Consider the following 15382-nt stretch of genomic DNA (forward strand, 5'->3'; position numbering starts at 1 on the left):
CCCCAAGCTCCTCTGTCAGGCCTCCTCCCAGGGGCAGATCTTGGGCACACCAGTGGGTGCCTGGCCCAGACTGGCTTACTCTGCCTCCTGTCCTGGCAGGAACAGTGTTCTTGCCCAATCAGCCCACACCCATTCTGGTTTTTACTGTTAGGTGTTATAGCCTAGCTGGCCCTGGTTCATACCCAGATACAGCTCTCGTGTGGTTCAGGAGGTGCCAAGACCTAGCCCAGCCCATCTTCTACCCATCCTGGCTCCTGCAAGCACCAGTGAGTGCCGAGTTCTAGCCCAACTTGGTGCACCCCAGACCTAGTCCGCAGCTGTGCCAAGGGACGCTGCAGTCTTGTCCAGCCCAGAACGCCACCCCCATTCCAACTCTGTGCTCACCAGTGGGAACCACAGCCCAGCTGGAGTGTCCCCGTAGCTCCCGGGGACAGATTTTACATGTGCCAGGGGTTGCTCTGACTCAACTTGGCAGAGCCCATCCCCCAGTTTGGACTTTGCCATCGCCTGCTACAGCCTGACCTGTCCTGGTCTGCCCCCAGTCCCAACTCTGGCTGGTGGGTACTATGTCCTAGTCCTGCCCAGTGTGCTCCCACCCCTGGCTCATGCAAGCCAGTAGGTATGACAGCCTAGCCCGGCATGGCCTGCACTCCAGCCTGGCTCCTGCACATTCCAGGGAGCTAAGGTTGATCTGGCTCTGCCCAGTCCGCCTCCGTCCAACCCACACTTGCCGACGGGTGAAGCTACCTTGCCCAGCCTGACCAACAGTCAGGCCTGAACCATATGCCCACCAGCGGGAGCCATGGCCTACCAGGTGAGTTGCCCAAATTCCCCCACCAGGCCCACACCCAGATCCAGATCTCACAGGTGGTGGGTACCAGGCCCTTAGCTGGCGCAGTCTGCCCTCTCCCCTCTGTCCTGGCCTTTGTATGGGCTGAGGGTGGTATTAGGCCCAGGCTTCTAAGGGGCGACTCACAGGAGGCTTTGTTGGACTTTTTTTTTTTTTTTTATAACATCATCATGAAGTTAATTAACATGGTACTGAGTGACCAATGTTAGAAAATGCAAGTTCTTAACCACATCCTGTGACTACGTCCTTGACATCTCAATTTTAATATATACACAACTGACTGCTATGAACCCTTTCTTTTTTCTCCCAAGCTAACATGTTTTTGAGTTTAACCTAAATCAGAGTGCCACAGGAACAGTGAAAGGATCAACATTAACATCCATCGTATATAACAGCTGAGAACAAACTTAACATCAAAGTTTCTATGCAGTTACATCTTGTTTAGCATTAACAGTCATAAATTGATAAAGTTTTTTTGGGGGGAAATTAAGCCACAATTTAAACTTTGCAGTATATAGTGATTAAGCATGGTTTAACAATTGAACAGTTTTAGGCAGGTGAGCAGGGAAATCCCCAACAACCCGGTGAGTGAGGAAGAATTTAACTCTACATCCTACCTATAAGGTGCAGGAGAAGCGAATACGGAGCCTGAGCAGTGGGTACAGGCTGAGCGATTCTAGGCCAGCTGGCCTTTCCCCTGGCTGTTCCACTTTCCATATTTATATCAGTATCTCTCTGTATCTGAAAAGCCAGATGGGAAGCCTGGTCAGTAGGTCCAAGCTGCGGGATTATCAGCTAGCTGACCTTTCTTAGTCTCTGTCTGGGATAATTTTGGGGTTCACAAGGAACCCTGACGGTCGGTGTAAGAGAGGCCTGGGAGCCAAGGCTGGCACTAGGTAAGGACCAGAGAAAGCTGCTCTCCTGAGTCCAGAAGGAAATTTACAATCCTTTTGTCTCTCTGAGTGCCACCCGCTGTAGCTCAGATGTCACCAAACCCTATGAGAGTGTTTGGGGCTGCTACCATCCCGTGTGGGAGATCCAATAGGACATGACTGACCTCAGAGTTCTCAGCCTCCGAGGGCACTCACATCCCCTGTGGTCTCCTTGACAGTCGGATACGATTCTCCGTGTCCTTTCGGACAATCCTCGACGAAGTATCCAGCGCTTCTGTGGCGAAGGCACTTGGGAGGCGTCCGGGGGTCTCCGGGCCCAGGATACAGACCCCCTCCTATCCTCCTGCCCTGCACACAAAACCTCCTTTTAAGAGGGTGTCAGGATTGTTCTTGGATCCCACCACACATTTCTATGGTTTTTCTAATGTCTAAGGCCGTTAAGAATTTATCTATAAATAATAAGTTACACTTAAAGTCTTCCTCAAACATTCCAAGAAGGTGGAGAATTTCTCTGCACTCCTGACCTGTGGGCTCTGGGCTCCCGGCTCCTGGCTCCGGATCAGCGCAGCACTGGCCGTTGCAATCACTTGGGGAGGGAATCATCGGACGGAAGATCTTCCTCTCTGTCTCTCTTCCTCTCTGTATACATTTGACTTTGCAATAAAAATAAATAAATCTTTAAAAAATCATTATTATTAGAAAGGCAGATACATAGAAAGAAGATATATAAAGATCTGTCTGATGGGCCCGGCAGCCATAGCCTAGCAGCTAAAGTCCTCGCCTTGAACGCCCCGGGATCCCATATGGGCGCCGGTTCTAATCCCAGCAGCTCCACTTCCCATCCAGCTCCCTGCTTGTGGCCTGGGAAAGCAGTCGAGGACAGCCCAGAGCACTGGGACCCTGCACCCACCTGGGAGACCTGGAAGAAGTTCCTGGTTCCCGGCTTCGGATCGGCACAGCACCGGCCATTGCGGCTCACTTGGGGAGTGAATCATCGGACGGAAGATCTTCCTCTCTGTCTCTCCTCCTCTCTGTTTATCTGACTTTGTAATAAAATAAATAAATTTTAAAAAAAAACAAAACAAAACAAACAAAAAAAGATCTGTCTGCTGGTTTACTTCCCAAGTGGCCACAATAGCCAGAGCTGAGCTAATCCGAAGCCAGGAGCCAGGAACTTCTTCTGGGTCTTCCACGTGGGTGCAGGGTCCCAAGGCTTTGGGCTGTCCTCTACTGCTTTCGCAGGCCACAAGCAGGGAGCTGGATGGGAAGTGGTGGAACAGCTGAGATTAGAACCGGCGCCCATATGAAATCTCGGCTCATGCAAGGCGAGGACTCTAGCTGCTAGGCTACCGCACCAGGCCCAAATTACATATTTATATAGGAATACATATAAGTATATACACACACACACACGAACTGTATGAAGACCAGCACATTGGGAAGTAGAGGCCTTATGTTCTACGCGTCTCTAACTCTGAATAAAAGCAGCACGCCAATGAAACTTACAAATATGTCTCTACATTATGATATCAGGTTTTCTACCTATGTCTAAATATGCCATTCCATATTTAAATATCAGAAATGTAGGGCCCGGCACGGTAGCCCAGCAGCTAAAGTCTTCACCTTGAAAGTGCCGCGATCCCATATGGGCGCCGGTTCTAACCCTGGTGTCCCCACTTCCCATCCAGCTCCCTGCCTGTGGCCTGGGAAAGCAGTGGAGGACGGCCCAAAGCCTTGGGACCCTGTACCCACATGGGAGACCCAGAAGAAGCTCCTGGTTCCTGGCTCCTGGCTTAGGATTGGCTCAGCTCCAGGCGTTGCGGTTGCTTGGGAAGTGAATCATTGGACAGAAGATCTTCCTCTCTGTCTCTCCTCCTCTCTGTATATCCGGCTTTCCAATAAAAATGAAAAAATCTTTAAAAAAAAAAAAAAAAAAAAGAAGCAGACGCTGGGTGTGGTTCCTGCAACGTGTGAACATCAGGGAAGTTGGGTGTGAGGTTTAGGGGAACTCATTTTGTTCAGTAAATTTAACAAATCCTAAACCTCAGGAAAAAAAATATATATATATATATAATTGGAAAGGCAGATTTACAGAAAGGAGGAGACAGATCTCCCACATGCTGATTCACTCCCTAAGTGGCCGCAATGGCTGGAATTGAGCTTATCTGAAGCCAGGAGCCAGGAGCTTCCTCTGGGTCTCCCACACAGGTGCAGGGTCCCAAGGCTTTGGGCCGTCCTCGACTGCTTTCCCAGGCCACAAGCAGGGAGCTGGATGGGAAGTGGAGCTGCTGGAATTAGAACCAGCGCCCATATGGGACGCCACTGCTTGCAGGTAGATTAGCATGCTGAGCCACTGTTCTGGGTCCCAAGGTGCAAAAATCTCGAAGAGGTAAAACTTACAGCTTCGCACGCCCGCATCCAGACGTCACAGCATCGGCTCCCGAGACGACCCCACGGCCAGTGTCGCCGGCGCAGCTCGGGCAGGAGGGCTGACTTCTCTCCACCACTGATCCCTTGGGATCCTGTAAGATCCTCCTGCAAGAACTACCAAGGGGTCACCCAATCAGCACCTTGAGCCCTCCCAAGGGCAGGGCCCCATGTGGCCCGAGGGCTACCTGCTGCCCCACCTCCACACCTCCCACCAGACCACAGCACTTTCCATGTAAACCTTGGCTCTCACTGCCGAAGCAGCGAACCCAGCCAGCTTCCACCGAGAGCAGTACCCGCCGGAGACAGCGTGTCTCCCTTCCTTGTTGTGGAAGTTAGAGACACAGCAGCCCCTGGGGGGCTGTGCGCCCCCTTCTGCCCTCTGGCCTCCAAGGGGACAGCACCAGCTGTCAGTGAGGCAAGCAAAGACTTCTTTTATTGGAAAGGGAGATCTTCCACCCACTGGTTTACGCGCCCTCCCCCCCAATAGCCACAACTAGAGCTGAGGCAACCCAAAGGCAAGCCAGGAGCTGCTTCCGGGTCTTCAACACAGGTGCAGGGTCCCAAGGCTTTGGGCCATCCTTGACTGCTTTCCCAGGCCACAAACAGGATGCTGGATGGGAAGTGGAGCTGCTGGAATTAGAACCAGCAACCATACGGGATGCTGGTGCTTGGCAGTAGATTAGCCAATTGAGCCATCATACCAGCTCCAAGTTGATTTCTAAGAGTTAGGACCTGGGATCCCACCCAGACTATCTCCTGCATGTGACCTGCATGTCGCCTGAAACCCCAAGATGAGCATTGCAACTCGCCCACTCCGTCCTGGGGTCCGGAGCGCCCCTGTATGGCCGTCCTCTGCACCTGTCATGGTCCCCGCATCCTGACTGTCCTTCCCGCGTACAGCCAGCAGCGTGCTTGGCGCTTGTCCCGGCGGACCTAACGGGTCTGTAATCACCGGGGTGCATTAGGCAAGTCGCAGGCCAAACATGACCGCCGCTCCTGAGAGGCGCCTGAACAGTTGAGACCTGACGTCTAACATCTGAATCCTGAAATGAAAATCCCAGAAGTGACACAAGAGACAACTTTCCTTACGCTTTTTAAATTCAATCAGGGCTCCTCGCCCCTGCCTGTTCTGCCCGACTAGTCTTTCCGCATTTTATTAATGAGCTCTTGAACCAGTGGAGCCATTAAGCCTTTAATGAGAACACAAATTTAAAATGTTATTTCAAAAAGGACTTAACTTTAAAAAGCTGGCTATTTGCATTTTCTAAGTGTGTGTGTGTGTGTGTGTGTGTGTGTGGGTGTGCACGCATGCTCTTTGGAGGACTCGGTGGGTGTGTGCTTGGTCCGTGAAGGACTTGGGTGTGTACGTGTGTGCCAGCCCGTGTGCCAGGTCATTCCCCAAGCTCCGGCGTCGAGGGCGGGGTCAGGCCAGCTCGGTGTGGGGCTCAAGTCAGGTCTCCCATGCGGGTGGCAAGAGCACAGGTCCTCTATCACCTGGTGTCTCCCGGGCTGCCATCAGCAGGGAGCTGGCATTGAACAGAACCAGGGCCCAGACCCAGGCACGGGCATCAAGTCAGAATTCCAAAGAGCAGCACCATGCAGGAAGCGGCAGTGAGCAAGCGGCAGTGGTGCCACCTGCAGGGACCCACTGTAGTCCAGCTCCAGCCAGCTGCCCAGCCTGTGCCCATCACGCACAGAACACCCGCCACCTCACCCTTGGCTCCTGAGCGTCGTAACAGTGCCTTACGCAGCCGCCACCTCACCCTGCACCTCTGAGCTCACGCTGAGGACAGGCTCTGTACTTTGAGAATCCACGGGGTGTCCTCTTGGCAAGCCCTGCTCCCGGGAAGTGCCCAGTCCCATGTGCGAGTGCTGTGCGTGTACGTAAAACCCTGAAACTGCAACACAGGTCATTTGTGGACTACAGTCCCTGACTAGCTGATCTTTGGGTACTGGCACCCACCGGAAACTTGCCATGGCGTTTAGTCAGCTATGTAGGACCGCCTGCCCGTCATGGTGTGCCAGGGGACCGGTTAGACTGGGACGGATGGCGCGGTTACGTCAGGCATTGGCGCATCTTGCTTTCTGAGCAGCCTCGAGTCGTTACATTGTGTTGAGTGGCCTGTGGAGTGCAGATACCTTATTCACAAGCCCCTTTCTAGAAGCTATGGGCATTTCGATATCACTTCTGCAGTGTTGAGCTAAGACTGTAAACTTTAGAGGTTTTAGTCCTCCAGGGTTATCAGCATTTAACATTGTGCGGCCTTTGCAGTTAGCACCCAAACTGGACCAATTTGAGGTGCACGCTTTGGGTGGCCGTTTAGAGCCAAGGATGCCGACCCACCTGTGGGCACTTTCTACCACCTCATTCCCAAGTTAAGAGTCAGAGGGGTTGGAGTCAAGCCGCTGCGCCAGCATCCCATCTGAATGCTAGCTCTAGTCCCGGCTGCTCCGCTTCCCGCCCAGCTCCCTGCTGGTGTGCCTGGGCTTGGGGAAGCAGCAGAGGACGGCCCCAGCCACGCTCCTGACTCCCGCCAGGCCCAGCCTGGCCTTGCCATCATTTGCTGAGTAGGCCAGCCACAGATGAGATGGATTTACCCGTCAGTTTAACTGCCCGAATCCCTTTGAAGAGTTAAATCCTCCCAGCTCCAGCGCCTGAATTCGAAGAGCTCCGAGAGGCAAATAAAGCCATGGTTTACGAACTGCGCGGCATTCACTCGGCATATTTATTCCGAACATTGCAAGGTAGGGTGAGCCTCTCTGAGCACAGGAGGGAAGGGGAGAGGCCAGCGCGCCCGAGCACCGGCACAGCAGCCTGGCCCCGGGCCACGCCGCGGGAGCCCTTGGAGACAGTGCTCTGGACTGGCCTTTGAGCATGCGCTAGGTCAGCGAGGCCCCCACGGGGACCACACCCTGGATCTGGCGCTCCTCTTCGAGCCAGGGCTCATGGACAATGGCCAGGCGGGGGACTCTGGCCTGTACCTGTGACAGCATCACCTGCGACTCCTCATCATACACATCTTTGTCCAGCCTGGGGAGAGGGAAATACAAGTTTTCTTTACACACAACTATTTGTCTCTACATCCTCATTCTTGGCTGGTTCATTCTCCGCCAGAATGATCGAGAATTGGGGTCAGCACTGTGGCACAGCACATTGATCTGCCGCCTGCACCCATGTGGGAGACCTGGAAGAAGCTCCTGGTTCCTGGATTTAGCCTGGCTGCCGTTTGCAGCCATTTGGGCAGTGAACCCGTGGGTGAGGTTCTTCTATCCCTCCTTCTCTAATTCTGCCTTTCCAATAAATGCAACAAACCTGAAGAAAGAAGTGACCAAGAATTGCGTTTGTAGAGTCGTAGCACAAAACTGCTGACTTAGGTGGTACGATGAAAGTCTATCAAGCTTGTTATTAAAGGACACTATGGCGTGGATACACCCCTCAACTCCTCAGCGATCGCATTTGGGCCAGGCTCTGCCTGGAGCTGCAGATGCCGGAGACGCCCAGAGGCTCAGCTCCCGGCCTCACTGCCGGTTCCAGCTTCCTGCTCACACATCCCTGCAGCAGCCCGTGCTGGCCCAGGCACGTGAGCCCCTGCCACCCACATGGGAGCCCCAGGTCGAGCTGCTGGCTCCCGACATTGGCATGGGCCATACCTGGGCACTGTAGGTGTCGAAGGAGTTGAGACCGAGACGGGAGTTGGACACGTCTGCGTCCTGGCAGCTCTGTGCACCCCCTTCTCATGGGCTGCCTCAGCCCAGGGCGGAAGCTCAACTTCCCCACCAACACTGCGGCACCTATCCGCTGTCGCAGGCCCTTCCAGATCCCCGTCTCACACGCTCGCTTCCGTCAAGCCCATTTTCAGGATCCTTACCGAATCCTTGCTAAGCTTATGTCTCCGAAGTCAGTGCGGTAAGTATGTTTTCTGGATTATTCCCTAGCTCTGGGGATACCACCCCAGTGGAACTTTGCTTCTCTCGGGTTCAGTCCGGTTCCACACCTTAGTTCACACTGCATTGTTTCTACGTGGCGATGAACATAATTGCTCTTGAAATTGTTTGAAAACTACCTGAAGCTTGACTTGCCCTGAGACGGCACTGTGGCACAGCTGGCTCAGCCAGCGCAGGTGTGTCGGTTCTAGTCCCGGCTGCCGCTAATCCACCTCCCTGCCCTAGAAGCCTGGGCAAGCAGCAGGTGATCTGGGTACTGGGGCCACTGCGCCATCCAGAGGGAACTCCGTCTCAGCCACTGGGGGAGTGACGCAGCAGACGGAAGGCCGGCTCTGCCTTTCAGACTTCAAGCCATCCCAGGAGCAGCTCCGAACGCCCCCCTTCCTCACGGGCACCTTGTAGAGGCTCGGTCTTTAGCATCCGAAGGGGTAACCGCTAGACCCTCACAGGTCAGAGGAGTGTACATACAAACAGCGGGGCTGCCTGCACACTGGTTTGCGTAACGCTGCCGGACGTTCCGGGATGCCCGCACACGCCGTGCCCTTCCTCACGGGTGCTCACAGCCGAGTCCCTTGCCAGCACCCACTGCAGACAGCACAGTTGGCAACTCTGCAATCCTCAGCGGCATTTGGACGCAGAAATGGGCATCTCTTTACCCGTGGGTTTTCCCACCTCCGGAAGAAGGCCGAGCTTCCTGTGGGGGCAGGTGCCAGAGGCCACATCGCGAGGGCTGGGGTCGAGCTTGGCTCCCATGGAGCTGATGCACGTGGGTGTGGAAGAGCTAGACATCAAGACCTCATCCCCACTGCTCACATCCCAACTGCTAGCCCTGAGCCAGGGAGCTGGGCGCTGGCCTCGGTGGATTCTGGCCTCCTGGCCCAGCCCAGGGCCCGCACATTTGCTGTGTCTTCTGCTCTGGGCACTCACAGCTCCCCCAGGCCTGCTGGAGGGCATTTCCTGGCAAACCCAAGGGGCTGGAGCCTACAGGAGTATCTTGGAGGTCCCGTGGCCTCAGGAAGCAGCACACGTGTCCTCGGGGCAGTGAGTGGTCAGTGCCCCTTGCAGGTGCCATGAGGACGGTAGCTGCTGTGCGCAGGGCCAGCAGAGCGATACCTGTCTCAGCAGGACAATCCTGCTTCTTCAGCCCCCCAGGGCCCACCCTAAGCCCTCCTCCCCTCTCCTGTCTTATGCCTCTGCCACAACCCAGCACCTCTTCGCATTGCTCACTGCCTCATACAGATGGTGTTTGGCAAACATCCCCTGGAAGACGGACCCCCCACGTGAGAACCACCGCTCCCCTCAAAATGTCTGGGTAGATGTCTGTGTGGCCAGGGAGGGCACTGGCTGGCATCGGAGTGGCCAGAGCTGAGGGTCGCATACCAGCCTGCTACCCAAGACAGTCTCTAGTCCCCAGCCCAGCCCCAGGGACTCAAGCTGGGCCACCTGGACCAACATTGTTCTGCAGTCACTGTCCCCTGCCACTGCTGGACTCAGTGTCCACTCACCCGAGCACGCGCAACACACACTTGGGCTGGGCCAAGGCCATACACAGCGCCCTCACTTCCTCACAGTCCAGCGTGATCCCGACGAGGTTCAAGCTATGCAGGGTCCTGCAGGTTGCGAGGACCATGGCCAGGTCTTCCACGCAGGCGCCGGTGAGCTGACACATCTCCAGGCTGGAAGACACAGCGTCCCAGCAGGCCAGTCCCTGCTCGAAGCAGGAGACTCTGTGATCCCTGCCAGCAGCTCTCCAAAAGGGAGACACATGTGCAGACACATTTATGCCACCAGAAGGTACTGCTGGCCACTAAGAGGGGCCAGGGATGCAGCCTCCTACACGCACTAGGCAGTCGGCCCCCACCAAGTCCCTCGAGTGCCATCCAGTCCCACACAGCCAGGTGGATACACGGGTCATCAGCCTGCTGTAGGCACACTTTTCAGCCTGAACTCCGAGTCTCCAGCTTCCCTGCTGGGGAGGCGGAGGGCCACCCCACAGGTGCGGTCAGCTGACACATACCCAAGGTGCTGCAGCTCCCCAGCTCCTCCCCCCCAGGAGGTGGGGCCCGCAGGACCCACAGCGGACTTACCCAAGGCGCTGCAAGTGGCAGTTGGGCTGTTTCAGGGCTTTGCACAAGACTTTGACGCCGCCATCTTGGATACTATTGTTGCCAAGTTTCAGGGTCTTGAGATTTTCACTGAACATGAGAACAGCAGCAAGGTGCTGGCAGCAAGCCGGAGTGAGGTAACAGCTCGTCAGCCTGGGGAGGAAGCAGATGGAAACACGCCCCAGGACATCCCGTGGTGGTGAGGGTGCGACCATCCTTGCTTCCCCACTGGGCTCTAGCCTCCCGAGCTCCCTGCAGCCTGCCCCTGGCCCGCAGCTCAGCTCCTCCTGCCCCTGGCCCGCAGCTCAGCTCCTCCTGCCCCTGGCCCGCAGCTCAGCTCCTCCTGCCCCTGGCCCGCAGCTCAGCCCGTCCCGCTCCTGGCCACCAGCTCAGCTCCTGCCCCTGGCCCGCAGCTCAGCCCGTCCCGCTCCTGGCCAGCAGCTCAGCTCCTGCCCCTGGCCCGCAGCTCAGCCCGTCCCCGCTCCTGGCCAGCAGCTCAGCTCCTCCTGGCCCTGGCCTGTTGCCATCTCCATCCAAATCTGCTCTCAGCCTCCCTGGCTACTTGTTTCTGCTCAAGCCATCAGCAGGACCACCCCTCATTGCATTCAATCTTCACACGAATGTCACCTTTCAGCGAGGCCCCTGTGACCAGGTTATGGGGCACCGTCTCCCCAGGCCTCCGACAGACCCCAGCTCACAAGTGCCCAGACCCTCCATTACCTCCTAACAGTGAGGGGGAGGGATGGAAGTGATGGGCAGATGACTGACATGTGACCCTGTAGGCAAATTATGGACAGGCAAGCAGACCACATAGGCAGACTAACCATGTACACAGACCCATGTTCACACGACCCGACCCCTGTAGCTCTCTTCAAGCATGATCAAGGGGCATCTGGCAGCGTCTGAAAACATGTTACCACACCCCAAAAGGTGCTACGAGGGGATGGGTGGCAAGGAAGTGGTTCCATGCCATGGAACCTTGAAAAATCTGGGTCCAAATTATAGAAGGTGCCCAATTACATGAGGAATCCAACAGCTCCCTGCAGGAGCACCCGAGTACGTGGGTCTGACATCCCATGGAGGAGAGGCCTCGGGGACAGGAGTGGGGCAACGGTTCAGGTCCCAGTTAAACTTGAGCTGAAGGTTCAGGTCCCAGTTAAACTTGAGCTGAAGCGTGTCCGGGCCCTAGAGGAAGCCAGCAGCGTCTCCCACCACATCTGACATTAACGGAACACACAGCAAGGCCCAGCCCCGCCAAGCACCCCCGGGTGTCACTCCAGCCACTCATCCTGACCCCCTAGGGCAGGACGACAGCTGGCCTCACCTACACTGTGCCCTAGGGGGTCACCTGAGCCTGGTGTTGGGACTCCAGCATGGGCCTGAGACCACGGTTGCATGCTGGCCAACTCTGCCTTGAGTGGAGACCTGAGGCAGTGCCCTGCCAGGACCACATGGGGCCCGCTGCCCAGTGGCTGGGACAGACAGGACGACTGTGGACTGGGTGGCTGACCACCTCCCGGAATCTGTCTCTCCCAGTTCTAGGCTGAGAAGTCTCTGGTTTTGGTAGATGGATCAGGGTCTGTTCCCTGCTGGTCAGGTGGCTCCTGTTTGCCGTCCTCACGTTGGGGAGGGGGTGGGCACACTCTGGGGTCGCTCCCGGGATCTGACATGGAGACAGACCTCTCCGCTGCTCATCTGCCCGTGCCCTCCCAAACGCCAACAGCGAAGTGGATGTGCCGGGCCAGACCTACCATAGTTCCTGCAGTCTGCAGCTTGATTGCTTCAGGGCCTCACAGACGATCGCCACCCCTTCGTCACCCAGCATGTTGGAACCCAGGTCCAGAATGCACAGCGTCGTGGTATACACGAGGGCTTCGGCAACGGCGTTACAAGACGCGGTGGTGATGCAGCAGAAGTTTAATCTGCAAAGGCACAGCCCCTGGCTGCTCAGCCCTGCGAAGGCACAGCCCCTGGCTGCTGAGCCCTGCGGAGGCACAGCCCCTGGCTGCTGAGCCCTGCGGAGGCACAGCCCCTGGCTGCTCAGCCCTGCGGAGGCACAGCCCCTGGCTGCTGAGCCCTGCGGAGGCACAGCCCCTGGCTGCTGAGCCCTGCGGAGGCACAGCCCCTGGCTGCTGAGCCCTGCGGAGGCACAGCCCCTGGCTGCTGAGCCCTGCGGAGGCACAGCCCCTGGCTGCTCAGCCCTGCGGAGGCACAGCCCCTGGCTGCTCAGCCCTGCGGAGGCACAGCCCCTGGCTGCTGAGCCCTGCGGAGGCACAGCCCCTGGCTGCTCAGCCCTGCGGAGGCACAGCCCCTGGCTGCTCAGCCCGACCCTGGTCACGACCCGCTGCCATTTGTGCTTCTGCCACTTCTACGATATTACTGTCTTCCATGAACAGCTTTTTTGAAGTGTTGAAGTCCTTTAATGGTTACTAGACTTTCATTTCAGCATCTTCATCTACCTCCCATTAACAAGACACTCAAGCAATGCATTCCCATATAAATGTGTCTAGTGTATAGATTCCAGGCTGGGTGTAATTTCTAAATTTTGCAAATCTGCTGCAAAACTGGCATTCTCTATGGGATGTTTTCCGTTACTAGTGATTTCTTTTGACCCTCATAACCCTAACTTTTTAAATAAATCCATTCATGTTGATTAAATCGTAAGTTTTGGACCAATATATCCCAATGTAGTTACGTATCAGTGCATTTCGATTGTATTTATAATATTGAACAGTTAAGGACCAAACCTGTTTTTCTATTGCTTTTTATCCAACTGTAATACCTCATGGTATCACTCCCAGGTTCTTTGGTTTCATTCAATGTTCTAAAATATGGTTTACTGCAATGTTGAGCATCCCACATTCAAACTCAAAGTTGGAAACATTCAAGAATCTGGGATTTTGGGGCCTTGCCCGATAGTGTAGTGGTTAAAGCCTTCGCCTTGAACGTGCTGGGATCCCATATGGGCACTGGTTCTAATCCCAGCAGCTCCACTTCCCATCCAGCTCCCTGTTTGCAGCCCGTGAAAGCAGTTGAGGATGCCCCAAAGCTTTGGGACCCTGCACCCATGTGGGAGACCTGGAAGAAGCTCCTGGCTCCTGGCTTTGGATTAGCTCAGCTCTAGCTGTTGTGGCCACTTGGGGAGTGAACCATCAGACAGAAGATCTTCCTCTCTGTATATCTGCCTTTCCAATAATAATAATAATAAAAAGAATCTGGGATTTTGGATGCTGACATGACAGCTCAAGCAGAAACTTCTACACCTGACCTCATGTCACGCATCATGGTAAGGATGTAGGCACGCTAAAGAAATGGTGTGTGACCTCAAGCTGTCACGAGTGCCTGGCTGGCTCCATTCCCAAGCTACTTAGTATGTCCACGTCAATACTTCAGTATCAAATATCCCCATGTCACAGGCTTTCGGGCCCCGGGGTTTTGGACAAGGACTATCTGACCCACCCTGGCATTCACTTACAATCCCAAGAGCAATCCAACAGCCGCTAATTTCAGATAATTGGGCAAATGCAAACCCAGAGACGTGTACGGGCACAGTGCCCCCCGAACTTAGTCGTCTGCCATGTGACTTCTACTACGACCTTATGTTAGGACACTGCAGGATTATTATTATTATTATTATTTTACTTCAACTAGGTTTCCAACCTTGGCGCCCCCACCCCTGGGGAAAACAGACCCTCAGCACCATGGCTGCCCTGGTAAGGCACCCCCAGGAGAAGTGGAGCAGACACTGCGGGACCCTAGAATGACCCAGCTAGAAGACAACCGACTTCCTTCTGCTGACCTGCCCCCTCTGCTACCACAACACTGGCATTCGTAACAGATGCACAAGGAGCCAAGGCAGAGGCGACATCTCGGGGCCAGCCCTGCACAACGAGCTCCCCTGTGGGCACTGGCTCCGTTTCACCGTGGAGACAGCTGAGGACCGCAGATGCGGCTCAGCTCCACCCACATGCTCCATGGTCAGCGTCACCTCCCAGGCATCCACGCCCCTACACGTAGGCTGCTGAGCTGTGCCCCAGCCCTACCCCCAGCGCAACTCACATGAGCCTCTGCAGGGCGCACTGGCGCTTCCCCAGGTTCCTGCACAGCGTGGTCGCTCCCTCGTTGTTCAGTGCGTTTTCCATCAGGGAGAGGCACTTGAGCCTAGTGTTGTAGCTGAGCAGGGAGCTGATGTCTGTACAAGCTTGGCTTTGAATGTCACACTTGCCCAGTCTACATGGGAGACACAGGGTAGGATGTGACCAGAGGCATGCAGTAACAGCCACGCTTCCGATCTACAACTCCTGTCTACACCCCCAACTTTGTGGAAGCATAATCAGACCAGACTGTCCCCATTGATCACTTAGGGCTTTCCCCCGTGACCAGGCAACACGTTCCCAGCCACATTCCTATTGTTTGATGCAGAGATGGGAGACCCAGTCCAGGATGCTAACACAGATTCAACTAGAACCAGACAACAGACCCACCGAGGGGCCTCACTGGTCCATCTGGACAGCACAGCACAACAGGAGGCCCAGAGTCCTGGGAAAATAAAAATCATGTCCATCCCAACAGCTCTGCCCAGCAAGAATGGCTAGAATCTAGAAGTTCCACATCAGCATTAGCTGGCAGGAGTGGCAGGAGTGGTACGAGCGGGGCACCAGTGTACCTCGGCACAATCTCACACTATTTCCGGAAGTCAAATCTACACTTCCCCATACGCATTCTGCGAACAAACTCCGAGAAACTGGTGGGTTACTTACCAAGAAGCAAGTGTTAAAATGGAGAGAGCAGTTGTGTAATTCCTGGGAAGACCCCTAACACGCAGCACAGGAGCAGCAGGAGCCCCGTGTAGCCAAGTGTGCAGCGAGCCCTGCACTCCCGACCCGCTGGAATGGCTCATTTCACAATCTGTCAATGCCAAATTCTGCCCAACAAGATACTGTTTTGGTCAGGCAAGGGCTCTTCAATTTTGCTTTATTTTCCTTAACAAAGGAGTTAAGGTTTTGTAGGCAGTGGAGTGGCAGGGAATTGGTCGACTTAACTTACCCACTGGCTTTTCTGCTATAATTATTTCCATTACTAATGTTAAAATGTTAAGCATCTATATTACTGGTCCGGATTTATCTATTAAGTTGCTTCGTTCTGAAGTTGTATATTGG

General features: G+C 55.1%; 1 protein-coding gene across 1 annotated transcript in view; it reads right to left on the minus strand.

Annotated features, from left to right (window-relative positions):
* Positions 1–7053: 7053 nt before the first annotated feature.
* The window catches only part of LOC101528355 (NACHT, LRR and PYD domains-containing protein 9), a 37208-nt gene continuing 28879 nt past the window's right edge, over positions 7054–15382 (minus strand). The window contains exons 5-9 of the mRNA XM_036492716.2: positions 14283–14453; positions 11975–12145; positions 10206–10376; positions 9624–9794; positions 7054–7204 (exon numbers count right to left, since the gene is read on the minus strand). Coding sequence (XP_036348609.2) covers positions 7054–7204; positions 9624–9794; positions 10206–10376; positions 11975–12145; positions 14283–14453 — 835 coding nt within the window. The remainder of the gene's footprint in view (positions 7205–9623; positions 9795–10205; positions 10377–11974; positions 12146–14282; positions 14454–15382) is intronic.

The sequence above is a fragment of the Ochotona princeps genome, chromosome 16 (genome assembly GCF_030435755.1).
Source record: "Ochotona princeps isolate mOchPri1 chromosome 16, mOchPri1.hap1, whole genome shotgun sequence".
Classification (NCBI taxonomy): Eukaryota; Metazoa; Chordata; class Mammalia; order Lagomorpha; family Ochotonidae; genus Ochotona; species Ochotona princeps.